Below are 27704 nucleotides of genomic sequence, written 5' to 3' on the forward strand. Positions count from 1 at the left end.
TGCAGAACCATTTCATTGAATAACTTGTTTATCAACTCACCGTATGATAAATACACACATGACACCAAATGTGCATTTAGTTGACAGGTTATAGCATGAGCAAAACAACTGAGAAGTCCAACTGGTAAATATTGTGCTTAAGAGGTAACTGATGAGTAACACAGGCAAATGACGAAAAAAATGCATAAACTCGTGTGTTTGTTAAATTGATACAAAGGTGTTATTGTTTGATGCAGACAGAAACAAATAATCAGTGCAATGAAACACTAAGAACATGTATATGTATTTATCTAGTTTCCCCCTCAATATTGATTGCAAGCGTTATGCTGGTTTTAACTATTTAACTGTCTAACTATACTACTTGACTACTTGTAGTTTACAAGTCCACTACTAGTAAAGTACTGTACACCAGTCTGGCCTCTGAAAGACGACATTGTATAGTGGCATAACGTAACCACATTTGCTCTGAAGTTGATTCGTTCACTGATACGGTTCACTGACCTTAAATGACTGCACTGACTGTAGTAACGGGACTGTCAAACATACAGATGCGGTGGTTACCACGGCCTTTTCAGTGTTGGGGAAGTGCTGCATCCCCTCTGACAATTTCACGCACGTTCACGCTACCATGCACACACACACACACAGGAAATTCCCGCCCCGGGATCAGACGTGAAGAAGGACGTCATATCCGGGTCATAGCCAGGACCAAGGCGATTTCCGTTAGCTTGGATTTTGTAACACCAAAACACACGTTTTGTTGTTCTGCTGTGTGCTGTAATATTAACGCGTCAGAGCTTCTGTAAAAAGTATTGTTGTGTCTATTACATTTCTAAACACGTAATGTGCAAACCTGTGGGATACAGTGGAGTTAGACGACTGTTTTGAACTACATCTCCCAAACGTCCACGTAGAAGATTGTCTTTATACTTCCGGGATGTAAGTGCTTGAGTTCCCCGCCTTTTGAGTAAGCAGCTGTCTGACAGGACGTCCTTTTCTTACAAACATTACTGACGATTTCTCTATTTTGAGGTCTTTCTGATGGATTTGTGGGACATGTCGTCGTGAACATGTAGCTAATTCTTCAACTACGAGGTTTTAGTTGAACAAACCAGCCGTCATGTTGCTGCCTTCTGACGTCGCTCGGCTTGTTTTGGGTGAGTGTGGTGGTCTAATAAAGCTGTAGCTCTGTGTTGCAAGTCTGCAGAATGGCAAGGAAATTATAAAACAGCCACACTTAAACTAATGCCCATTTTTCCTATGTACATCTACGCAACATTCTCATGTTGTGTTGTGCTTGAGATTTTGTAAAAGATTTGAGAAATATAGTTTATTTTTATGTAACCTCTTTATTTTGCTAGCGATGTTATTAATGTAGTGTTGAAAGTTAAATCCTCTCTTCATTTAAGTTGAAGTTGTATTTAAAACACCCTGGGACTATACACGTTATATCTGTTGTTTGATTTACTATTCATTTATTGATAATTTCAACTTGTTAATTGTATACGTATTTGTGATTGTTACGTTTTTTTTTTTATTGTTATTGTTAATAGAATAGAATTTTTTGAAAAAATAAATACCAGATAGGTTTACAATTTATTAAAGCAATTATTAAACTTTAGAGCAATTCTTGATAGAAACACTGCATCGACCTGTATAAAATTAGCTGGTCTTATTGTAACCAACTGACAACCATGTTGGATTTATAGCCAGTCTCTAAACAGTTTGTTGACATGTGTGTACTTCTTTTTACCAAGTGGAAGATCTAGTCACTGCCAACAAACCTGACCTTGTCTGGCTCATATTTAAATGTAGTATTCTGTTTAGGTTGTTGTGATTCACTTGCTGGTAACATCAGCCTAAACAATGTAATACAAATGCCAACAATGACAATAAACTGTAAACAGGCTGTTCATACCTTACAGATTTGTTACGGTAGCAACTGAGCATTGTTTTACTGACTGTTGATGAATGTTCTACTCCAGGATACCTCCAAGAAGAGGGACTCTGCGCTACAAGCCAAACCTTTATTCATGAGAGCCCCAACCTGAAGGAGTATGCTGACCACACCACAGAAGATGGGACTATTCCAGCTTGCGTGTTTGTAAGCAGTCATTTTATAATCCTAAATCCTGTCACAAATTATGTGGGGAACTCTTCATTCATAACTACATGTTTTATTTATTGTTTGTTGCCAGTCTATCTTTGGGAAAGGCCTAACGACCATCTTAAATGACTATGTGGCGGCCAAAACAAAAGGTGAGATTACTAAATTATAGCCTTAATCAGCACTGTGTGGTCTCTTTTGTTACAAGGGATTTAATGTAACAGCATTCAGTTTTAATATATGTTGTTGTTAACACTTGTTAACAGAGTCTCACCCTGAGGTACCGGTGATGATGACCTCGCTGTGGAAAAAGCTGGATTTGACACTCAACCAAATCAAGTAATTATTTACAAGATTCATTATCTTAAATAACCAGATTGTCTTTTTGCAGTCTGTCAATGTTGAAAGTTTAATTTTACTTTTCATCACTTCCCTAATATCATCCTTTAGGTCAATGCAGAATTCTCCAGCCCTTTCAGCAAATCAGAGAAGTAAGTGCTTAAATATTTTTTTTTCAGTAAAGCTACATATGCACAAGTTTAACAAACCAACAGACCAAATCTCCTCTTGATACAGAACTTAATTATTTAGATGTGAACAGAAATACAATATACACAAAATGACATCCACCTTGTGTTACTTGCAGCACGTACACGCATGGGATTAGCAAACATGGCCAGACAGCGGGTCCTGACAGTGGCATCAGCTGGTGGTGTCGTCTGCTCCACGGTCTCTGAAACAATCTCCAGCATCAGCCCCACACATACCTCCTTCAGCACAATCAGCCACTCCACTCCAGTGAGCTACACAACTCCGCACTCCAGACTAGCCCTTGGCAGTGTCACGCACCAGCAGATCTCTGACGGAGACCGAATACTTAATATCCCAAGTCAGTATGACATAACACAATGATCATATTTTATTGTGCTGCTTTTATTTTAGTCAAAGTGGTTCTTTTCAAGTTTGTATATTTTGTTTTTATATTTGTTTGATTGGTAGTATTTCCCTCGTGTGCAAAGTTTTAGGATCTTTACTTGATCTATCATTTTGGGGGTTATGCTAAACAAAAAAATGTAACAAAACATTTAATAATACATAACGTGTTTGTTACAGGAGATTCACCGGTAAATATCGTGGTGGCAGAGCATCGACTAAATCCAGGCCCAATGTCTCCTGGTCGACGGAAATGGTAAGGCCGCATATGTTATATTTGTAAATATTTTTATTGTAAAATATCCTCTTTGTGGAGAGTGTGGGAAAACAATACCCGACTGTCTGACTTATCCACATTGACTTAAATATGCTGCCATTTTTAGTACAAACTTCACATTTTCCCTGAAGACATTTTAATATTTTACAAAATATTATTCATAATTTAATGATGGACAAAGTACATTTAGTTTCCTCAAAGTCTTTGCATGTTGTATTTTAAGCTCATTATCACATGTCCTGGCTGGTGAGTACATTTTATAATAGAATGATACCACTATAAATCATGAAAGCAAATCAATATTTGTGTGAATTGGTAAGACTTCACTGTGGCAATTTTGTCTTGTCTATGTTTTGTGCATTTTGGCTGCCAATGTTATAATCTTTCCTGTTGCCTTCAGGGACACCCCCAGAAAGAGAAGTGCTGCTGTGGGTGGGTCCAGTAGCGTTGGCAGATCTGCAGCAGCTGTCAGTAGCCTCACTGCAGAACCACAGCCTGAAGAGGTTATTGATGAAAATTTTCCTGTACGTAGAAATCTTTGTGTGGGTTGTTAGGTTTCCTTAAATCGGTTATATTATTAGTTTATACATGGTCAGGGTTAGCATTTACAAATAAAACTGGTGGATTAATTGTTGTTAAGGAACATGTTTTGCACTGTATGAACTTTAGTTATCACATATTTTCCTTTAGACAGACGCAACAAAATCGACAGATCCAGCCATGATGGGGAGCAAAGTTCATTAAAAATCAAACAATTTATTCAGTGTTAAGTTTTCTATGCTCTTGCTTCGACTGAAGTTCGCATGGTGATTCTAGACCCTACTTGGCAATCAGTGTCATACATTTAGAAAGTCATACAATGATCTGTGTATTTACTGCAGTCAGTTCAGGCCAAATTACCTGTATTTTTTAAATACTATTCAAGCATGCTCATTAATTTTGTGTACAGGTCCATTAATCATATTTTTCGTGACTTATAAAAATATTTATTTTCTTCACAGCAACTTGTGATTCAAAATGCATGTGACAAGATATTGGGAGACCGGTCATTACAAGAGAAGCTTGCTGAAAACATCAACAAAATCCTCGCGAAGTAAGTGCTGTGTTTAAATTCGACATCACCTCTTGCATATCAATTAACTTTGTGTGATGGTTACTTGTTTTGTCAGCACCTGCGGACAATGGTGTTACATTGTTTTTACTATTTTCTCATGTGTTCCATCTGTTGCAACAGTGAGCCAACACCCCAAACTTTAAAGCCCCTTTCAGCTACAGTGGAGCCAGATCAATCAATTGATGAAATCCTGGGATTACAGGTGCTTAAGAATTATAAATACCATTATCACAACTGCATAGTTTCTTTAAAATGTTTTACTCAACATTTCTCCTGAGCAATGTGTCCCTGTGTGTCATCATATTATTTCCTGACATATATTCTCTGGCGCAGGGGGAGATACACATGAGTGATGATGCCATCCATGACATTTTGGAGCAGACAGAATCTGACCCAGCTTTTCAGGCCCTCTTTGACCTCTTTGATTGCAGTAACTATGACCTATGCTTTTTATTCTTTGTTGTTTGGAATGCTTCTGACTCAGTTGTTCTCATTAGTTTATTGAAAAGCAATTAAAAACACAAATTGTTATCATTTTATTTGTGTCTTTCAGATAAAGGTAAATTCCCTCATGGAGAACCAGGTGATGGTGATGTCAGCAATAATCCAGAAGAGAGTGATGCTGCCGGATCTTCATCAACAGTTGAGCTACTTCAGAATAATAATCCAGGTATTGTTCCTCCTTTTTCCACGCAAACATGTTTGTATGCAGTCAAAGTATCGTTCTTAAATCAGACATACAGGTATCAAGAATGACAGCACAGCAGACATTTGGTCAGTTATAACGCAAATATGAGTTTGTTGGTTTTATGTTTAAAATAGCTTTGACATAAAATATGTATTGCTTTGTAACTGTATTATGAAAAGGTCTGTGTAATCCATCTGGTTTGTTCTCAGACACTACACAAAGAGATTCTACAGTTTCTGAAACAACTGCAGCGACTATGAAGACAAGAGTTGGACAAGATCGTAAGACCAGGAGGTCTGCTGCTCCCACCTTGTTAAAGAAAACATTTATTCCCTCAAGTGGCAGAACATCCAGAATTGAAGGAAGCTCAGCCAGATTGTTAGTGAGTCAAGGGGAGCATCAAGCTGCCCCATCTGCTGCAGTGAACACAGACAGTAAAGAAGGAACCTCACTCTTCAGTGACAGTATTTCTGTAACACCAATGGACATTGATGAACCGTTGAATACACCACCCCCTCCGTTAGACTTTGTGGCCACTTCTGCGCCTGCCACAAAGGACAACGCATCCACCACAACTAGCCTCTGTGAATCAACCAAAGTCCCCTCATCAGGAGCTTCTTCTGCAATTTATGCACCAGTAGTAACAGCAGCCTCTATTGTGGACAAAAACCATGAAGGTAAACAAGCATCTACAGATCAGCCTGCTGCAGCCCACTCAATAGCACCAAGTAGTCAGCCTGCTTTGTTGTCTCTTTTACAAATTGAACCGAACAATACTCCAAGGCTGACTCCTGATTTGTCTGATATGCCAGTATCAGCCGGTGAAGGAAACACTCCGCAGGTATCTGCTCACACAGCAACAGCTGAATCTTGTTCCTCCATATCTGTTTCTTCACGTTTCACAGTTACAGCTGTGCCCTCATTGCCACCAGCTTCCACCACCACGCCATTCACAGCAACAGCTGGCTCACAAATATGTTCTCCGGCCTCTACAGCTCTTACACCAGCCTCATTCATGCCCGTCTCACCCGCATCCTTCTTCTCCTGTGCCCCAGCTGCAGTAGCACCTGCTCCTCCACCTACAGACCTCAGCACCCCAAGCAAAGCTGCAGCAGATTCCAGTAACATGGTTTCTTTGAAGATCATTATCAGCGATAGCCAAGATGAAGAGGCTCCAAATGACATGGCTTTAAATCAAGCAGTATCCAGCATTTCAGGGGATAAGATACCAACCATTTACCTTTCCTCGCCAGCTAAGTCCCCTGGCATGCTGCCCTGCCCTAGCACTCCTAAGGGCAACTTGGACGAGGTGGCGCAGGCAGTAAGTGGCTTACAGAACTCTGAGGTATTTGCTAGTCCTCTCACCAGGAAGACTGGAGCATTGGTGGCATCTCCATTAACAGGGACATCACAGGCCCAGCAAAGCTATATAATTCAAGTTCCCCTGAGCACAACCAACCCTGTTATTCAAGGAGCCACTGCCAGCTATTTTCTTGTGACTGAACCCCCAGCTGCAGAGACACCGACGAGACAAGTGCTACTGCCTGCTAGTGTCTCACCAGCACAACCTTTGCCCACCAGTCAGTTTGGAGGGATCACACCAACACAAGGCTACTCCAGTGGTAAGAGACAATTGACTAGAATATCAATTTAATATACTGGCACCAGGTAATCAAAATATTTGTTTTCTTATAAGATGTACACAGGTATCACTGAGACTTTAGTCCAAGTCTACAGCCAACATGCATTATGTATTTACCTGATGAATTGTTTGTCTACTATTGTCTTTTTGCAGGATCAACGCTCATTTTACCGTCATCTGTTAAGCCTGTGATGCTTCCAGTTTCTGTAATGGGCCAGAATAGTCTAGGGAATGTCCAGATGGTGTCTAATCAGGTGACTAAACTTTTATCTTCAATTTGTAAGTTGTCATTTTATTATTACAATATTCAGCAGGGTGATTGTGATAATGTGACTTTTTCAATATATCCTATACTTGATTTGATACATTTATTGTGTGGAACAAAGAACATTGTCACCTCAGGGGGCCCCCCACTGGCTTTGTACATGTAGTAATTTCCAGAGTAATAACACTCGTCTTCTCCGTATACAGCTTGTTGCCATACCGAACCCAGTGTCGGTACAACAGCCAGAAGCTGTTAAACCCAAACAATCCACAGTGCCAATCAAGCAGTCTAAAACTGCCGGTAAGTTGGAAACTTGGAGCTGTTATGTCTCACATAATGTTTTTTAACTTTTAGTGAACAAAAAGTATTGTTCTGCTTGGCATTTTAATGTTGATGACTTGCCTCTATAACCTTATTTTGCTAAATTCCAGGCACAGAGGAAAATCTACTATCAGCTGAAAACACAAGCCAGCAGGATGCAGAAAAGGGCTCGAGTCATAGGAGAATTTTATGTTTTGACTCTTCTGCAGATGTTCAACCACAATCACCAAAAACAACACAAACCTCCACACCCTTAAGTACAAATACATCTACGTCAGTAACTGTCCAGCAGCCTGAGACTGATAATATAGGACCAAGCCCTCGAACAAAACCTGCCATCTTGGGTGGCAACAAGCCCAAGAGAAGGATAGCGATCATCAGATGCCCAGCAAATCCGCAGAGTAAAGGAGGGTTAGTGAAGGAGGCAGATACGTTTGTGACTGCACAGAAGCAGCATAAAGAGATGATTAAAAAGAACCCTCGCAAACAGCTTCATAACACCAACAACAAAGAGTCTCAAAGTGCAAGTATTAGCATTGTCGATTCCTCAAAACCTGAGACTTCGAAAAAGTTAGAAGTGAGAAGACGCTCAAAATCTGTTGACAGAAAACACAGTCTTGGTGATGATAAAACAAAAGCAAAGACTGCTGATATTCATAGCTCTAAGCCATCGTGTTCAGATTCAGTGCCAAAATCTGGAACTAAAAATGATAAAGAGGAGAGCAGCAGGGAAGAATCTGCAGAAAAGGCTCCAGCCAAAATTATTTGTGAGGGGCGCACAGAAAAGAAAACTCAGGAAGTGCCAAATGTGACAGCTAACAAAGAGAATGAAAATAAGGGTAGCACGCAACAGCATTCAACTCCTACATCCCCAACATCAAGAGATGTAAGCCCTCCTGATATTTCTCAGCCTATATCTAGTCCTCAGTCCAAGATGACAAAAGCCCCTTCAAAGACCAGCTCTCTGGTCAAACAGGCAGCTGAGATGCTACAAGACATCCAGGGACTTAATTCTCCTTCCACACCTGTCAAGGGACCTGGAGCGGGCACTCCAGAACCGAGTCTGCCCAGGACCCCTGGTACTGGCACCAACCAGGAGCAGCTCACTGACTGTTCAAGGACTCCTTCCAGACAAAAGGGTAAAGATGGAGAGGAGACTCCCAGGCGAATCATCCTTCCCAACACCCCCGATGTCCCCACCTGCAGCCCTGCCAGTGAGGCTGGCAGTGAAAACAGCATAAACATGGCTGCTCACACACTCATGATTCTGTCACGTGCTGCCATTGCCAGGTCTGGCACGCCTCTGAAGGACAGCCTCCGTCAGGAGGGAGCAGGAGAAAAGTCGCCTTCAAGCTCGAAGAACTCTAAGAAACGCAAACAGTCTCCTCCTTCAGACAGCCAGCCTGCAAAGAAAGAGTCAAAACCATCTCCCAACAGAAAGAAAGACCGCGTAAGTATATACAGCACATTGATTATTTCAATCTGTTGAGGTGTTAAAACTATCTTTTGTCTTTTGCTTCAGCAGTATTCTGTTTTCAGGTACTCTAAGTATTTTCAAATAGTTATTTCTGATTAATTGGTCTAAATAATGATGCTTAACTCATTTTCTGTTAATCAACAAATGTATTACTAAACTCATTTTTTTCAATTCCTCCATGTTGGTATATGTGTATTATGTTGGTTTATGTGTATTATTTGTAGTCCTTTTATACCAAAAACTACCAAGCATCTTCAAGATGAAACAGTATGCACTCTCTCTACTGATATCAATATTGGACAAGAACAAGTGGTCATCCCTAGCTTCAAAGTGGCTTTCCTGATCATAAAGTAGCAGTTTTTATCAGATGACCTGCCCTTTTGTATCAGTGGTTATAAACTGCCTCATGACTAGTATAATATGAAAGAGTTCTGACTTTTTGTAAAGTAATTCTGAGTTTTTTTCCATCAAACCTACAGGAGAAGAAGAGACTTGTCGATTGCTTTCCACATGATTTGGATGTGGATAAGTTCTTGTCTTCACTTCACTATGACGAGTGAAACCAGACATGCCAACAGGGAAGGACTACGCTATCACTACCTGCTTAGGTCACCAACCACCTACAGAACAAGCCATCTGTTAAACCAGTGCCTATGGTTCCTATTAGTAACCTCGCCCTAGATCTTATAAGATGTAATGAGGAACTTGGATTGAGCCGAATTGTTTCCCGTGTATGTGATCTCTATAAAATGTTGTTATATTCATCTCTTATAGGACATCCATGGCACTTTGTAGAGCCGACTGTCCTCATGTTCACTTCTGTTTTAACATTCATTGTTTACTGCAACAAAAACATAATACATTTGTTTTTGGACACTTTGACATAATGGGTGCTGGTTGTTAAATGTTGGTGATTGAAAGTATTTCCTTGGTCAATATTTGACCCTAGTTTAATAAATACAGCTATGACTGACTTAAAGGTTGCTGTTTATGTAAAAAAAATTTGGTGAGTATGTCTCTACCTTTAATTTTATTAAGACTATGAAGAAATGTACATGCTCGGAAAAGTCAGGTTAAGTAATGTGAATATTTTACTTACACAAGTGTAGTTTCTTTTTCTTTCTTTTTTTATTAGAATGAGAAACATCCAGCTTGAAAATGACTTCAACTGTTTAACTTTGCATACTCAGGCTTTATTCAGTGTAACAATAAAAAACAGAAACGGTTTTGTGTGCCTCTTAGTGTTCCTTCGTGTACAAATATTGGCCCTGTTCCAGTGTGTTTTTTTTTTTTTTTAAATGGAACCAGTAAACCTTCAGGGGGTTTATGTAATGAGTGTGTGCTCTGCAGAATTCCTTAAATGTTGGGAGGATGATGTGTTGTGTGAGAAATGTCACAGTAACTGAGATGAGAGGGATTTCTGTGCCCAGGGAATTGCCTAGTTTCTTCTTCATATGAAGGTTAATAGTCTTGATCTTACTGTCCAGGGTGTACCCCGCTTATCATGGATGGATGGATAGTCTTGATCTTTTTCCAAAACTTTTTGTACAGTGACTACTTTCAAAATTGAGAAACAACTATTTTTACTGCCATTTCTGAATTACATAATGTTACATGAGAATAGAAGTATTTTAGACATGTTATTTAAAAAAAAAAAAAAGGAAGGAAAGACTAAAAATGATAAAAAGGTACTCAGTGACCCCCAAAACTGCAATGCATGTGTGAGTTATAATATATCATAATTGCTCAGAGCAGTGTTTTTGTGCCGTGAGAGATCGTCAGGTGTGCCGTGGGAAATTATCCAATTTCACCTAATTCGTCTAAAAGCATTTTTTGAAAACAAATAATTATCTGCAAATAATATGCCATTGTCGAGTGTCTGCGCTGTAGTAGTGACTGGCAGCGTAATCATGTAATACTATTGAAGTTTTCTACTACCTTTAAAACCACATGGTTATAGTATTTATGTTCAAGCTGTATTTTTAAAGTGGACATGTTAAGTGCACTTTTTATTTGAAAGAAGATATATAAAAGATGATTAACTATTTTTTTCTTTGTATTTATGTGATTCATATTCAAGACACTTCGATATAACGACTAAATTGTTAATATAGGCTACAGAGTATGATTTTTTTGAACATTTTTGTTTGGTGGTGTGCCTCGTGATTTTTTCAATGAAAACAATGTACCTTGGCTCAAAAAAGGTTGAAAAACATTGACATAGAGTATGTATGATCTTCAGAGTTTTATAGGATTAAAAGACCGTTGTACTTTTATGACTTTTAACATTTTGGAGAGCCTTAAGGTAGTTTAAACTGCCATGACCTTTGAACTCAGGTGGTATTAAAGTAGGCTTTAGGACTTAAGAGGGATCAAAGTAGTATTTCAACGGCTTTAAAGTCATCGTTTCTTTTAATTTTCATTCATTTTTTTTCCAAAGTGTCACGACGTTCCCATTGGTTAAGATAACACTGGTGTAACAATGATTAAACAAAGTTGTTCTGCAGTTTTCTTCTTTACTGGCAAATCTGGCAACATCCGATTGGACCAACGAGCACAATTTACGGAAGTACGTCTTTGCGAGAGTTTCGCAATATAGGTCTCATGAAGCAATAGTGTACTGAAAATTAGGAAGTACTCATCTGCTTCTTTGTTTTGCTCCTATGCTTATTCAATTATAAATTTATAGATACAAAAATTTGAGAGAAATCTGCGTTTCTACACATTTCCTCTTGACTGAATTGAAGTAAAGTTTTACTTTGACACGTCCAGTGATTATTTTTCCGGGTGAGGAGGACAGGAAAGTGGTACGGCTGTCATTTATTTTTCTACAAATATCGCTCGTTTTCCTCTCTGTATAGTTCATTTTTCTCGTTATTAATACGTCACAGCGGAAGAAAACTGGTTTATATGCGTCTCTGAATGTAAGGCTACTCCCGATTGATTTTAATGGCATTTCTACCTGTAGGTATAGTTATCTAGCTTTGCCGCTAGCGTAGTTGCTAACCGGCTAGCATGTGGATGATGTGCTTGCTGTTAGCATCATATCATGTCACATTAAGAACACGTACGACGACGAAGGTTATTTCAGTTATCTGAATAGAGTATTGTCGTGAGACACACGGTTATTATTAACGCGTCACTTCACTGTTCGATGTGATAACTGCCCTGTGAATTCAACCATGTCATTTGAATGTCAGTCGTCTGGTGCTGTCTTCTGGATTCCCTGCGCGTGTACGCGTCATGTGCTCACTTCAGGAAACACTATCTTGTCAAATACCTTAACATTGTTATTGCCACATATTACTTGTTGACCGAACACGCTGTCTATGTAAAACACCAATGTCAAAGTTGGAACTGAATCGCAAGACAATCTACCAAATAAATTCCCTCCTGAACAATGGGAAGATCAGATCAGAACAGAACATTAACACTACAGTCTCCTGAAGAAACGAATACTGTCATTCCATATGTGTTACCTGTCACACGTGCTTGCTAGTAATGTGTATATTAGTTTTTTGTGAGGAACATATAACATTCTTACACAAATCACCATATTACTCGGCAACCATTGTCTAAAGTTCTGTAAGTTGCTGGTCTATACTTTTCGATTGTTCCTCCTTGTGAAGCATTTTGTAACAATGTACAACAATAATTATTGTATGGCCTTGAAGAGAAACCAATAATAATGTGTCAGACTATAGCAAAAGTAGACCACACCCTGAAAGCTTTGTGTATCTGAAACAATGTTTGTTGCTGAAAGTGTACTTCCTGTTGCCTACAAAGAAGATGAAAAAGAATAGCAGTGGGACACAAGCCCCCAAAAGAATGGAACACAATCGGGCATGAATACATTGAAACTAAATGTTATAAATAGATAGAGAGTTAAGGTAACCACATTGTTACAGGTCAAAGCTAGGGTAACTAGTTGTTTTGAAAGGAGGATATCAAAGGGAAATAAAAGGGAACATGAAGAATAAAGCAGAAATGCCTTCAGAACTTCAAAGATGAAGAACTTAATGGATGCCAACTACTGTAGATCACCTAATCCAAAACAGACAGACGGTTGCTTACATGCTTCAGACTTGTGTTATTTCATAGACTAAGGCCAAGGACAGGCAATTTGGTGAATATTTAGTTTAGCAGGATTTAATCCAGCTTGAAGCAAAACATGTTCAATGTGTATCATCATAAGTGGCTGTAATGCAGTGCTCACTTATTTAATAGGATTGAGGTGTGACAGAGGAAATTCAGCACAACGACTGCATGTGAACAACAGGTTGTGCGCACCCGCAAGGTGTCAAATGTTGACGCAAAGTTAATGTTAACACAAAGATAGTGTGCTGTAATGAGCTGCTGATAAGGACTCTGTTACCAAATGAGTGTCACTGTGTCTGTCATTTTCTGTCACTCAGTGGGGTAAGTGAAACAACAGAACAGAGGACACAGTTGAACTAAACTGTCCCTGATCTTCATCTGTCTCCATCATTCCAGAGTGCCTGACCTGCTTAAACACTGATAGAAATGGCGGCGAATGGAGCGAGCTGTGAACCGCCACAGAAACGTGCAGCAGCTAAAGACAAACAGAACGGCAAGTCCACAGGTTAGTCTTGGTCAACTTAACTTCAATTGAACATGTTACGTACAGCAGAGACGTAAATACTCGCCGGTAAAAAGCTCACATTGTGTAGTATCTGATGACACAAAGTGATAACTGCCACCCGATGACTCGAACAAGTTAGCTGATTGACTTTTAGCCTACTTTCAGTTATCAATAGCTGGCGATAACATAGTCCACACAGTTTTACAGCCACATTCTTGTTGATGGGATTTGTATGGTGCATGTAGTTGTACCAATTCCACAAGATGCAGTAACGGACGTGGTTGCAGACGCCTCACTATGTCTGGGTGTTTGTGTTCCAGACTCGTCACTAAGAGAGAGGAGGCAGAAAGATAAAGAGGAGCGTTTGTCTCTGCTCGTATGGAGGAGGCCTGTTACCACACTACATTACTTCCTCTTGGAGACCCTCGTCAAGCTAAAGGAATGGACGTTAAAGTAAGCCTTAAAAACTGGTTTATATTCTCTGCACTGTTGCCCCACTGTACACTATGAGGTTGTGACCTCACTGAGACAATAATAACACCATTATAGGTCTGTGCTCTCAGAAGCTGGAATTGTACAGTTTTTCATGTGAATAATTTCAAACAAACATTGCAGAATTATCAACATCATTTACATTTCTGGGCGATATACATAATAATCAAGCCAAGTAGGCCTTTGAATACATTCAACAGAGACATGCGTATTGCATATGCACTTGTTACACTGCAAACATTTTTGTTCTTCTTTCTTTCTGTTCAGGCTTTGGCAGCGACGAGGCATAGTGTGTTTATTTTTGGTGTTACTCTCCCTTTCCTCCATTTTGTACTCCACGGAGGGAGCACATCAAGAAGTAAGGCTTTTGCAATTTGTTTTTTAAGTGACGTTAATAATCAACAGTATTTCTTCATTGCTGTCGGTTTAAAGGTTAATGATAAGTCCTCCTCTGTCCACCTAAAAACCCGTGTTGAGTGATGATGAGCTCTGCCTCGTTGTCGAGTAACCCTTGATCACACAGTTGGTCGACTGAATCTGGTTACTAATTCCTGTACAGTGTCATAGTTCAGTTAAAGGAAAACAAGGTTTAATTCACTTGTGTCAGGGTTACTCATGTGATATTACTGAGCTGCAACAAGTGATCAATGATTAGTAGAATAAAAAAATAAATATACTGCTGCTGCAAATTGTATTGTAGTTATTTATTGTTATTTATTTTTATTTATTGACTTTATTGACTTTTCTCTGGATATAAATAGTTAAGCTTTGTTTTTCTTTCTCACTCTATTATTACAATGTACTGAAAATGAAGGTACAATGAAACTTCTGTGATGTTGTTGCACTAATTTTCCTCTTAATAAGAAAAACAAATTGGTGTTTATTTACTATTCCCTGTGTAACCTCTGCTTTATTTACTTCACTTTCTTTCACTGAAGTATGTTCAGCACCTGGAAAATAAGCTCCTATGGTGTGCCTACTGGGTAGGTCTTGGGATCCTGTCCTCAGTAGGCCTTGGGACTGGCTTACACACCTTCCTGCTCTATCTGGTAAGAAACCACCAATGGTATGGAAACGTATACACACAAATTCAGATCAGATGTCTCATTTATGTTAGCTGTATTGTAGTCCTCAAGAACATTCTTGGATTAACAGTGAGACGATGGGACATGGAGAAACTGTGTGTTTGTCTGGGAGCATAATGTTGCCAAATTGTGACTGGTGTAAAGTTTGCTTTCCGAAACCCCAAATAATTAATTTGCGTCACAATATCACACGGCAACATAGCAAACACTGCACAACTAAGTGAGAGAGCTCGGCATGTGACATGAGTAGAAATTGGATCAATGCACCACCTGAATTTAACCCCAACAACTGTTATGTGCAAGTTTCCATACTTGAGTACATCACAATATTATGCAGTTTAGAATAAATGTCTTCTAGCTGTGAAAGTTTCAGCACTTTAAATCAAGTGTAATGACAGGATGCTAAACTGACTTGTGTTTAAAGCATTTCTGCAAAGTGCATATGTTGTTCCTGTAGTTGCCAGTGGATGGCGTCATACTCGTACACAACTTTTTCAAGCTTATCTTATTTTTGTCACATCTGTCCAAAGCTAACCAGGAGATAAGTGTCTTTTTTTTTTCTTGACAGTCAGTCACCGTATGACTATGAGTGAGTCATCAAAATATGTGTCATATGTGCTGGCTGTGGTAAAGTTATTAAAAATGACAGAGGAACAACCTCTCCACAATAGTCTACTTTAAGCCGATGATGTGGCTTTGGTCCTGTAGGTCTTGCGCAGATGTGGTTCTGCTGAGTCAGTTTTTTTTCCATGATAATGAAATAATGGGAAAATATGTCACTGTGACCTTCCTCTTTGTAGAGCTGATGTGTAATCCCCTCTAACAATACTCTGCTGCTCTCCATGGTTTTGCTGGAGTAGTTTTGTGGTTCTTTATATTCTGTGCCCAGCAATAGTTGAATATAGTAGTAGTGGTGGTGGATTAAAAATATCATGTACGACAACTCTGGCAAGATGTGACCCTATTCCCCCCATCTTTATGAGTGTGGACATTGTCCTTCACTTAAATTAAAGTGACATCAGTTAAAACTATTTGCAATACTATACTGAACTGGAGGCACATCAAACATATTTAATAATTTGCTCATCTTTTCATTTGGGAAGACTACACTTAACACTACAAACTGTAAACTGAAATAAAATCCAACCAGTGTTATGTATCTGTGCCAAATCACAGCATACATTATCTCAAGGCACTTTTCAATAGTAAGCTAGAGGGAAACACAACAGTTCACACAATGAATAACATCAACTTGACATCAGTGAAAAGAAATAAGTAAATCCCATATATCAATGAGACCTTGTGCAAAATGCTTGTTGTTGATATTTATGTATTTGTAATCCAAGATCTAGGCAAGAAAATATGATATTCACCAATTATCTGCAGTTACAGTTGCCGATTTTATACTGGTTATTAAAATAATATAACAATATGCAACAATGGTCACTCATTATAGTTGTGAGTCTGGGTTTTTGAAGAGGACACGGAGGCAAACCCATTTTAAAAATGTCCACTTCCTGTCCCGCTCTCCCATATCACAGAGGCAAGTTCCTTATCAAAAAATCCCTGTAGTTAGAACTTGGATATTAATTGAGGATGTTGTCTTTGTGAAGCAGCATAGCACAAAGCAAAGCATCCTGAAATTTCTGTGACCATCTCTTCTTCAGATTTCCCACAGAAAGGTGGTGAAAGATGTCTTTACAAATTGCTGGCCAAATTATGTCAGACCCTCTTTTCACCACAGGAAAAAAAAAAATCCTGTTCCCATGTTTGTCAGATGTTAGTTTATGTTCACAGTGCAGGAGTACTTCTTACTCAGTGTTTACATCAGCTAAGGATAGGAAACTCCCCGTGTCAGTGTTAAAGTAAAAACCACACGTAGAACCAGCAGAGATGCTCTGTGTATCTACCTCGAGCCTAAAGCATTAATAACTTACCCCTCAGAGAGAATGAGCTCATGGTGTTCATGGGAAAGGGGATTCACTCACCAAGATGAAGAATATGATTCATTGTGATGTTCTGGAGGTCACTGCAGTGCTTCATAAAAGTTGAATTATAGCACGGTTTCTCACTGTCCTGCATGTTTTAGGTGTTTCCCTGCTCCAACACACCTGATTCAAATAATGTGTCGTCATCAGGCTTCAGCAGAGCTTACTGACGAGCTGACCATTTGAATCAGGTGAGTTTGAGCAGGAAAACATCTAAAAACATGCAGGACAGTGGCCCCCAAGGACCAGGAGTGAGAAACCCTGAATGATCAATGGTCAAAATAAAAAGGCCTGTTGATTATTTTTACTTCAATGAGCCATCAACATATTAAAGTTATGTATCTTGTACTGTTGTTGAATCAGTCATCAGTTGGTCAATCCTTCCTCTCTGTCTGTCCCTCTGAAAAACACCTCATCTGATTTTCTATGATCCTCTCTCAGTTCCTCTTTCTTAATATTGATAAAGTTGTGTGTCCCCATCAGGTCAAAATTCAACCAAAAGCAGCAAACTGGGCACTCTAGACAAATTTTATTCAGTGCCGCAAAATTTGCTGAAATCATACACGGTCCCCTGGGATTAACCACACCCAAGAAACCTCAAGTTTTGCACCACCCAGGGGTCACCGTTTCACAGCAGACTGCCGTGAAATGTGCTTAACTCATTCATGCTTCTAAGGGGATCGACTTTAATTACCCTGTGGTCTTTCCTGTTGTGTCACTTTCCCAACAATCTTAATTAGTAACATACCTTAGACCCATTTTTCGGAGCAGAAACACATCACTATGTTGCTTGTTCTACCTGGAAGTTTCATATTGTTGTGATGATGTTTGAAACTTCACAGGTCCAGAGGCAGAGGCTTTTCTGTGTAGTTTTACATATTATCTATTCAGAATATTAGCTAGTAATACAGTGTAGGGTTTACAAACTTAACATATTTCCTGTAGATTATACTACAAAGTATTTTTTAAAAAACAAAAAAACAGCTTAATTTCTTACTTAATTTCTGGGGATTTTTACTCAGATTTTTTGTTAAACTCATCACCATCATACAGTGTAGGGTTTACAAAAACACTGTAGACTTCATTTATTTCCTAGAGATTATACAATGACATATTTAGATGAAAAAAACAGTACTTTTATATAATTTCTTCTCCAATTTTATTCATATTGTATTAGCTAAAATCTAAAAAGTAGGTTATACTTCACTGTATGTTAAGAAAACTTCTACATTTCTTTTGTATCCACACAAATGCAAACAAATGTGTTTGATCATATAAATACCAAAGAATAACAATATCGGTAAATAACAGTAAATCTTCATATTAAATGCTGTATATAGACTTTATTTTTCCCAATATTACTTATATTCACCTTCGACACTCGGTAATGGAATCTTAAATACAAAAGAACAGAGAGAGAAACTCGTATTCTATGCATTAAAATTCATCTAAGCAGTTTCTTTCTTTTTTTTACTCTGGTACAGTGGAACATTAAAAGAGCCCTTACAAGATGTGAGGCTACACTCTAGATTAGTGGACTGTAAACGGGAGTAAAGGACTAACTTTGAAAAATGGAAAATGTGATACTACTCGACCAAGAAAGTGGTTTATTCACCCTTTATGTGAGTAGTTTTGCTCTGACCGAGCAAACAAAGAGGCTTAAAACAAGGCCACTGTGTCACCTGTCAGATGAGTGTTGGACTCTTAGTCACTGCTGCTTCTTTGTTTTCTTGTTAACACTGGCTTGTTGTGTCCTGAAGAAAATGTTCTTTAAGAAAGTCCTGTTTAGTTTGAAAGTGACTGTGTCGTGTAAATTAAGAAGCCTCCAATGTGCTCTTACTCAGAGTAGGGTGGCGGTGTCTTTTGCAGTCAACACACACTAATTGTGAGCTGTCCATCTACCGTCAGTGTTGTCTGCATCACATTAAAGAGGCATAATGGAATAGCTGTGTTGTACTTACAGGTGTAGAGGCCAGATGGCTCAGCTTAACCAGACACCCTCTTCATGATAAATGATGACATACCTACCTGACAAAGAGACTGTGTGACTCAGCTCCTGTTGGTCTGTGTGTGTGTGTGTGACCTATGGACAGATCATGCTCTTAGTGCTAATGTGCTTTTTATGTACCTGCTTTTACCGAGATAAAGAGATACGTCATCAAACTACAGTGTTTGACATATTTACAATTACATGAATGCACATATACAGGGCTGGGTATTGATCTTATATACTTTGGCATTGACGGAATTTAGGGCTGGGGGTCCAACTTCAATCCTTGACCTTTTTTGGTATCAATCCTATGGACTTAATCCCATCACCATCAATGAGCCAATAAGCATGACGCATGCTATTTAACTGAGATCTGTCAGTGCTTATGACCTGCCGGAAGTTATGACCAGAGAGGAAGATAGATTTAACAAGTGATTAAATGAATTTAGGTATGTAGAGAATGACTCAGTGATTGATCTGTCCATCTTCTCGTCCTCTGTACCAGGGTCCTCACATAGCATCGGTAACCTTGGCTGCTTATGAGTGCGGCTCCATAGACTTCCCTGAGCCTCCGTACCCAGACCAGATTGTTTGTCCCCAAGATGTAACAATGGGGAGCGACATCTCTCTCTTCTCGATCATGTCAAAGGTCCGACTGGAGGCCTGCATGTGGGTGAGTAGAAGTACAACCCAGTACACACAACAACAGTATGCATCATTTCATTTAAGGAACACATTTATTATGAATGTATACAGTGGAAGAAACAAAATAAATCAGTTTTCATGATTTCTTTGTTGTATGGAGCAAAGAACATTCACATTTAAGAAGATGAAAAATTAAATTAGTTGGGCATTAATTTAGCAAAACTTGCTAAATGAGTAGCCGCAGCCCTAAACCTGTGATACAAGGCCTGGTAATTGACTTCTGCTAGCATCACATCATGAATACAGCAGGTGTTCACATCTTCACATGTTGTCTTTCATGTAACATTTTGACTTGTTTGTGTTTAGGGTGCAGGTACTGCCATCGGAGAGCTGCCTCCATATTTCATGGCCAGAGCAGCTCGTCAGTCAGGAGCTGATCCAGATGATGAAGACTACGAGGAGTTTGAGGAGATGCTTGAGCAGGCTGAAGGTGCACAGGTCAGTGTTACATGCTCAACTATATGTATAATAAGACTCGCAGACTTTTTTCCTGTATTGAGTCTTTCTTATCAAGCCACTGACATATATTTAAGGAGAAGTGCCCACCTCAGATGTACCTGATGTTGGAAAAGGACTCCACATTAATATCTAAGTGAATTGTTAAAGAACACAAACATAAGAATCAACTGTATTTACTAGGAAGCACATAATACAACACAGTTGACCAAAATGCTGTACATTAAAACATATACACAACAAAAAGCGCACATCTCACTGTCAAAAGTATAACCACAAGAGTGTAAAACCCTGAGTTGAAGGCAGAGGAGAATTGATGCATTTTTAAATACAAACAAACAAAAACAAAATTGCCCAAATTGTACATAATTTTTTTGAAAGGCAGCCCAGCAGCCCGCCTGCTGGTTTCCTTTAAAAACTGAATATTGTAATATCTGTCCATCTGATGAGTTCCAGATTAGCTTAGTTGTCCACCCACTCAATATGTTACAGCCTTAGTTAACAGTTTCATAATTCATAAACAACTGACCATGGAACCACTGCCCAGTGATTGGTCCTGAAGTGCCATGTGACTTCAGTGAAGCCCCTCCTCCTATACACTTCCAGTAAACGTGTCTGTTGGTGCGTGAGTCACCCTCAGCACTGCTCCCCTTTTAATCATCCCGCAGGCTTTGCTCCTTCTGCCTTCCTCCCTCCTCCCCTTCTCTCTTTTCACGGGCCTCTAATTTGAATGATAGACAATTCTGTCAGGAACCGGGTTCACATGACTCGAGGCCGCCGAGATCAAATGCTGAGTCAGCAAAGTTGTGTACGTTGCCTCCATCACCCGTTCTCTCTTTGTTCTCTCTCAGCTGAACTGATTAAGGAGAAAGTCACATCACATGCCTTTGTCGATGGGAAATTTTTTGAGGCATTGGTCATGGGTTTTCTAATCAACCAGACTAGTCTAAAGCAGAGGATTTAATGAATATATTCAGGTGATACATTCCATCTTAGAACAGAAATATAACAGAAACATTATCAGTAAGTTATAATGAAAACTAAATATTTTTTAATGTAACATACTGCCTTGGTAAGGCTTGGCTATTTATGTGTCTATTTATTTTCTGAGGATACACACATCCACATTTTTTTTAAATTTAATTAAAAAATCAAATATCAAGTACAAAAACTGATATGGTTAAAAAATTAAACCTAATGTTTAGTGTTGGGCTGACATTTTATGTTGCTCTCAAAATTGCTGACGTACCACTTTTTAAAGCACCTCTTAATCTGCCTCCTGCATCGACGGTAATTTCCCCCCCATGTAACCACAGACATTTCAACTCCACAGGGTTGGAGATGGGATCAAAAGATCCTCCGCACTTCTTTACCACACACTTTATATTTGTAATGTCACCAAGCCAAAAAAAAAAAATGTTTGAGGGCTTTGAAATGTTACCACAATACTCTCATCGAAGCTCTTGTTCCTTGTAATAACCGCTTGGTTAAAATGCATCTGAATCACTGCACGGTTATTCTAAGAAATAGAAAAGGGTGATTATGTGTTCAGTGAAGTGTGTGTGTACATTTTGAGAGGCAGTATAACATTTGTGAAAGTGATCAAGCATATGCTCGGCAATTTAAAAAAAACAATCAGACAGACAAGTAATCATACGAAGTCATGTTGTTTTTTTATGCTGTCTGGTAACAATATTGTGTATTTAATAGCATTTACATTTTTACAGGATTTTGTCACAAGAGCAAAGCTTGGTGTCCAGCATATGGTACAGAAAGTGGGATTCTTTGGGATTCTGGCATGCGCCTCAGTAAGTTAAAAATCCACAGTTGATCCAAAAAACATCTCAATTCATATTTTTCTGACTGTGCACTTTACTTAGCATTTGTATTGTGCAGTTCCAACTGATATTGTAGTCCTGTCATTATCACCTTAAATCATCTCTCTGTCTGTTTGTGTCAGTACTGTGAATCAGTAAGACTGACTGATGTGTGTGTGTTTCAGATCCCCAATCCTCTCTTTGACCTGGCTGGAATAACCTGCGGCCATTTCCTGGTTCCCTTCTGGACCTTTTTTGGAGCAACTCTGATCGGGAAAGCCATCATCAAGATGCACATACAGGTTAGCAGTTCAAATGAAGTGTTTGTTATCCTTTTATTTATTTAATCAGGAGAATCCCACTGATATTAAGAAGGGTAGGCAGCAGCAAATACGAAAGAAGAAAGAATCCAGATTAAATTTACAAGCACATCATGAAAAACAAGTGCAAGTCAGCCTCAAGAACTCTGTTTGAATTATAAAGCGTTCAATGAAATTAACTCACTTTTTCTGTTTGAAGTGTAATTACAACGTGAAACCCACTTCAGTTAAATTCCCTGTATGAGCACTCATACTTGGCCAATAAAGGCGATTCTGATAATCTGGCAGACAAAAGAGGCAACAAATGGCCCTACCTTTTTTTTTTTCTTTTTTAACATCAACCACATGATACACTCGCACCGTCTTGGCTTTGAATGTCTTCTCTTTCATGTTATTGCGTCGCTGTCTAGAATGTAATAATGCACGTGAGAAAAATGTTCACTCTGAACAAAAAAGTGGTATGCAGTGCTGACTCACTCATTTTTTTCAACAGTACCACAACCTCAAAACGTGTGGAAGAGATGAAAACTGCTGCTTAGATCATGTCTTAGTGGCTGTGAGAAACTCCTAATTGTCTACTCCTGGTTAAATTTTTTGACTTTGCTCTGTTCCTTCGGGGATTCCTTTATTCTGCTTTGAGATGCATCCAGGCGCTATAAACTGTCTCCAGATGAAAAGAGGGAAGTCTTTAGCAAGAGTTAGATATATTTTTTTTTCAGATCCATTAGATCAAAAAACGTGTCACTTATGGAGTGTATTGTTGAGTCTGCTACACCAGTGACTAATATAAACCGAGACGAAAAGACACCGTCTGTGTGTCGGTGAGTCGCCGGTTATCTTAACAAACTGAAACCTATCCATCTCGCGTTGGTACCAACCAGTGATCTCACTGAGACCTTTCAGATAAAGATGTCGGGCTGCAGGGTTTGTGGAGGATGTAGAGTGGACATGAGAAAGTAGATTTGAGACAAGGAAATTGAGCAGACGGCAGGAGGTGGTTGGGAGGGGAAGGGGGGGGGTTCTTTTTTGTACCTTAAACCCCATTGAACACCACGTGTCATATCCTGTCTGATTTTGTCCAGGGGGCCATGTGTCATGGTTTTTAAAGCTGATCAGTGTCAGGACCGGAGGAGAATATTGTGGTCTGTGCCCCCCCCTGGCCCCCGCTTTGGTACTTTGCAAACCACACAAAGCCCCTCACAGCCTGAAATTTAGCTTTCTGCCAGGTCTGAGTTTAGTAATTAGTGTGTCTGTAGACGGTGGCAGATGTCGACTCAATTTTCCACAGCTGTGCGACTAAAATTAAGAATCAAAATATGTCTACAGCTCAGCGTTTATTAATGTGTCCTTCATGTGTGTTTTAAAGACGGGCCGAAAGAATGTCATTCCTTTAGATACCCATGCATATGTTTACAAAGTGCTTTGTTTTGAATTTCCATCTTTCTTCTTCCCACAGAAACTCTTTGTTATCATCACCTTCAGCAAGCACATAGTGGAGCAAATGGTGTCACTGATTGGGTAAGTGTCTCATTGTCCTTCCTCTGGTTTTGTGGTCAGCAATTGCATTTGTAAACATTTTCAGATGCATCTGGACGACTGATTGGATATCCTGAGTGAATAAATGCTTTCATCGCAGGGGTGTGCGACTGTGCGTGCATGCATGCATTTTTGCCCCCTTTTTTTTTTGTTTCCACACAAAAGCACTGTAATGCAAGCCATGTCTGCAGCATTGGTGGTCAGGCATGTGAGGTCCCATCCCAACATGTCGATCTGACTCAGAGAGTTCAGCTTTGGCTGAGAGAAATTCCCCAGTGAAGTGGGAAACACAATCATAGACATTAAAAAAAACTTTCTATGACAGATGTCACATTAAGCTAATTTATAGCTGCCGGGTTTTAATTAAAGACGATGTTTATGGTAAAAGTAGCTACTCAGAGTTGAAATATACTTAATATTGATTGACAATTCAGTAAGGTTTGTGCTTTTTTATTTTTTACATATCTTCACAGACACTGCTTTGTTATTTTCTTATTAATCTATTGGCTGTGAAACATTTAGGCACATATAAATCCCAGGTAGTAACTTCATCCATATTTATTTATATTTGACTCTTTTTCCTTCCGATTTCTATGAGTAGGACTCACCCCGTTCCTCCCCATTAATTTCAGATGACCCACTGTGACTCAATAGTGTGCAAATGGTGTTCCACTGCTGATACAGGATGTTTTTGTATGGCAACTGCTGTGTTTGTATTCCGTGTACTCGCATGATAAGTGGGAGAGATAACAGGAATGAGTCAGTCAAAAAGTAGTTATGTTTATTTGAAATGAGCAATTAGCCAGTCGCGTTTTGGTGTTTTAGTCAAGTCTAAACATTTCAATGTCCTCACAGGACAGAGTTAAATTAATGTAGCAGTCAAGACATACAATATATATGTATATGTGTGTGTATCTTGCCATTGAAATTATACATTTATTGTCTTGTAAACCTTTCTGACCACATCAAAGCATCAGTGCCTCTGATTGATATGAATTAATAAAAAGGTAATCCATTGTGATTGGCCCCCTGGTGAGATAATCCTCACTACCTAATAAGGACATGAGCACACCCTGATTAGATGTCTTTCCACCCAGAAGGCAGCAATGGTGGTAAAGGTGATGACATCATGTCGACTCACTTCCCGTTCGAAAAGGGGCTGACACAGGCTCCTATAGAGAGCTGAGCACTATAAAAGGAGGCTTGAGGAGTTTGTGCTTCATTCCTCTCTGCTGCTTGCTCCTGCTCACAGGAACAAGTGGAGGAGCTGGAAGAGCCAACATAAGGCCCACATATAGGATGTTGCTTCAGCAGCTCTTGCGAGGATGCTGGTTGACTGGTGGATGAGTGAAGATTCCTTGGTAGTGTTGAGGGAAAGATGTGATAGAGTGCTCTAGGAGGCTTCTGAAGGGAATAATTATTCTTAGTGTGAGGCTCCAGTTTTTGGGCTCCATGTCATCAGAAAGGTGTTTGAAGGGTAAGTGACTGACTGTTCTTCCTCCCTCTCTCTTCCTCTGTTCCCTTTGCCATTCTGTGTGGACGTTATGTGGGGCTGTGGTACCAGTTCTGTGCCTAAAGTGGGACCAGCACTCCAGAAGCCCTTCAGCCAGTACCTGGAAGCCCAGCGGAACAAGCTGCACCATGCTGGAGGAAGTGTACCAGCGGTAAGAACAATACCTTCTTTTACCTGACATTCCTTCTAGATGACAGCCAAAATGAGACTTTATTAATACTTTTATTTACCAAGCATTATATCTACATGAATGTGAGCTTTTTGTTAAACTCAAGTCTTTTAAATACACACTGTAAACTGCATGAGCCCGAGGGCCTTAATATTTCAATGTATACTAAAGGCCAAATTACATGAAGGTTTGTTTAAGTTTAGCTCCACTAATGCTCAACTTGTGAGGATGTGATGTGATCATTTGAAATGTTATGATGTTGGATGAAGACTTGAGTGATACTAAATTGTCTTCATCAGTATTACATTGCCATCACATCTTTGCAATGTAGCAACAGTTTGAAAAAAGATTACACACGATCCAGTTGTGTATTGCTTGGCTGCTTAAAAATGCACTGCAACAGTCGATACCCAAAACTCTCTCAACAACAGGCCTGTGTATTGACAAAAATCTTGTGATGTACATATCCCAGTTTTTGCCTCCAAAATAGTCTATTTTGAGAAAATCTGTAATAGTAAATAAAAACCATGTTAAATACATCAATTATTAACAGTTTTCTTTGTCTAGAGAGGGGAGTGAAAGGAGGGGGGGAGTCAGATGGCTGAATGCTTGCTGCTAACTAGTGGTTGTAGGCTTAAATAAATTTTTTTTTTCAAGTGTCGAATATTTCCATTTTGATCAAGTCTTTAATTTTTTGATATTATAGTGTATTAATATTTTCTTGCATGCCTATTATAAGGTCATACCTGACTCTGTTTGCTTGTGAACTATACTGTTCCTTTGTTCTTTTAATGTTGGTTATTGACATTTCGCCCTCCTTTTTTCTTCTTTTTTTAAAATCAGGATGAGAACTGGTTGGCGTGGGTGTTTGAGAAGGTGGTGCTGGTCATGGTCTGCTATTTTGTCATCTCCATTGTCAACTCCATGGCTCAGAGCTATGCCAAGCGGCTGCAGCAGCAGAGGCACACCGAGAAAACCAAGTGATGACGAGACAGAAGTACGACAAAACATCCAAGTGACTGTGTTTCTGCTGCTGCTGCCAAGAGCCTTCCTCTCACTCGGCCACAGCCACTCACAATTGAACAACAAACCTCACCCTCTCATCCATTCTGAAAGAGGCTGAATGCTAAAAGATAAGAGAGAAAAAAAAAAAAGAAAGGCCAGACTCTTTGTTTGGCATGTGTGCGTTTGAGGATGTCTGCTACTGTTTACCGTTTGTCCCTCTTCAGGTTTTGTAGTTCTTAATTTCATCTCACTCTCTGTGTAGTGCGATCGGATTTACTGTTGATCTTAATATATGTTGCGTTAACGTTAAATTAACCCTTTCATTGACCTCAGAAGTAAAGCAGAGGTTTGGTGGTGGCCATCCATCAGATGCTATGCCTTATGCAAGACGGGAAGGTTTGACTTCCTCTGAATATTGTTCTTGACTTATAGACTTGATTGTTATTTAATTTTGTAACATTTATGTATGGATGCATCATGATGTGTTTGTACAGTGTGCTGCCTAGATAACTGCAACGGATGGTCTCTGTTTTCAGGGTTTAATTTTCCTCGTGTTTTTCGTTCAGTTTTACAGCTAAGACCAACTTATCGTCTTTTCTTTCTGGAGGTGTCGTTTCAAAATGGGGGGAAAAAAAGCAATATCGATTTCGAACAGATGGGTACTGATTATGGTTTGCACACTGTAAATATATTACTATCTTTTTTGACAGTATGTGCAGATGTATTTCTATTCCAGTGCTGAGTGGGGACATGAGTTAACTTAAACCAAAACATTAAAGGTGATATCATTTGTAAAGTGACATTGTACTCTGAGCAAACTAGTCTCATTTCTATTCTGTACATTTAGGTCGAACCTTGGATCAGATCATATATATAAAACCTGTAAATCATGGCACTTGTTTCCAAGTCTCAGTCTTTCATTCTTTGGATGCTTTTGTAGGACAATAATGATTACAGATTCATCTTTAAAAGCCCTTTGTGATCATTGTGATGATAAATAACTTCTAACCATCATGACCGAGCCATCTTTCTCTCTTTGACCTCGTCATGTTTAAGGTAAGTGAACAGCTTGATTCTCCTAACTTTTTAATTTCACTATTTATGGATGAAGAATTACAGTTATTTCTACATGTTTTGAATTGGTTAACATTCATCAGGTTGTGCTGATTTGGACTTTTCTATTTGACGCCTGAATTCTTCT

At 39.2% G+C, this 27704-nt stretch overlaps 2 protein-coding genes across 2 annotated transcripts; both read left to right on the forward strand.

Moving 5' to 3' along the window:
• Positions 1–1120: 1120 nt before the first annotated feature.
• npat (nuclear protein, ataxia-telangiectasia locus) lies at positions 1121–9401 on the forward strand (the record flags this gene model as incomplete). The annotated part of the gene is made up of 18 exons (XM_083886910.1): positions 1121–1157; positions 1986–2104; positions 2199–2259; positions 2374–2446; positions 2558–2598; positions 2754–2996; positions 3221–3296; positions 3718–3841; positions 4319–4410; positions 4552–4633; positions 4765–4861; positions 4985–5101; positions 5329–5796; positions 6025–6741; positions 6915–7015; positions 7233–7326; positions 7458–8797; positions 9304–9401. 18 exons carry the CDS (start codon positions 1121–1123, stop codon positions 9382–9384), a joined length of 3963 nt encoding a protein of 1320 aa, XP_083743036.1. The 3' UTR covers positions 9385–9401.
• A 2214-nt stretch (positions 9402–11615) lies between these two features.
• Positions 11616–27338, forward strand: vmp1 (vacuole membrane protein 1). The gene is made up of 12 exons (XM_083886663.1): positions 11616–11631; positions 13319–13427; positions 13748–13880; positions 14187–14277; positions 14858–14968; positions 19488–19655; positions 19994–20125; positions 21871–21951; positions 22146–22262; positions 23737–23798; positions 25381–25480; positions 26342–27338. Exons 2-12 carry the CDS (start codon positions 13349–13351, stop codon positions 26480–26482), a joined length of 1215 nt encoding a protein of 404 aa, XP_083742789.1. The 5' UTR covers positions 11616–11631; positions 13319–13348; the 3' UTR covers positions 26483–27338.
• The last annotated feature ends 366 nt before the right edge of the window (positions 27339–27704 follow it).

Source organism: Microchirus variegatus (genome assembly GCF_963457635.1).
Source record: "Microchirus variegatus genome assembly, chromosome: 3".
Taxonomy (NCBI): Eukaryota; Metazoa; Chordata; class Actinopteri; order Pleuronectiformes; family Soleidae; genus Microchirus; species Microchirus variegatus.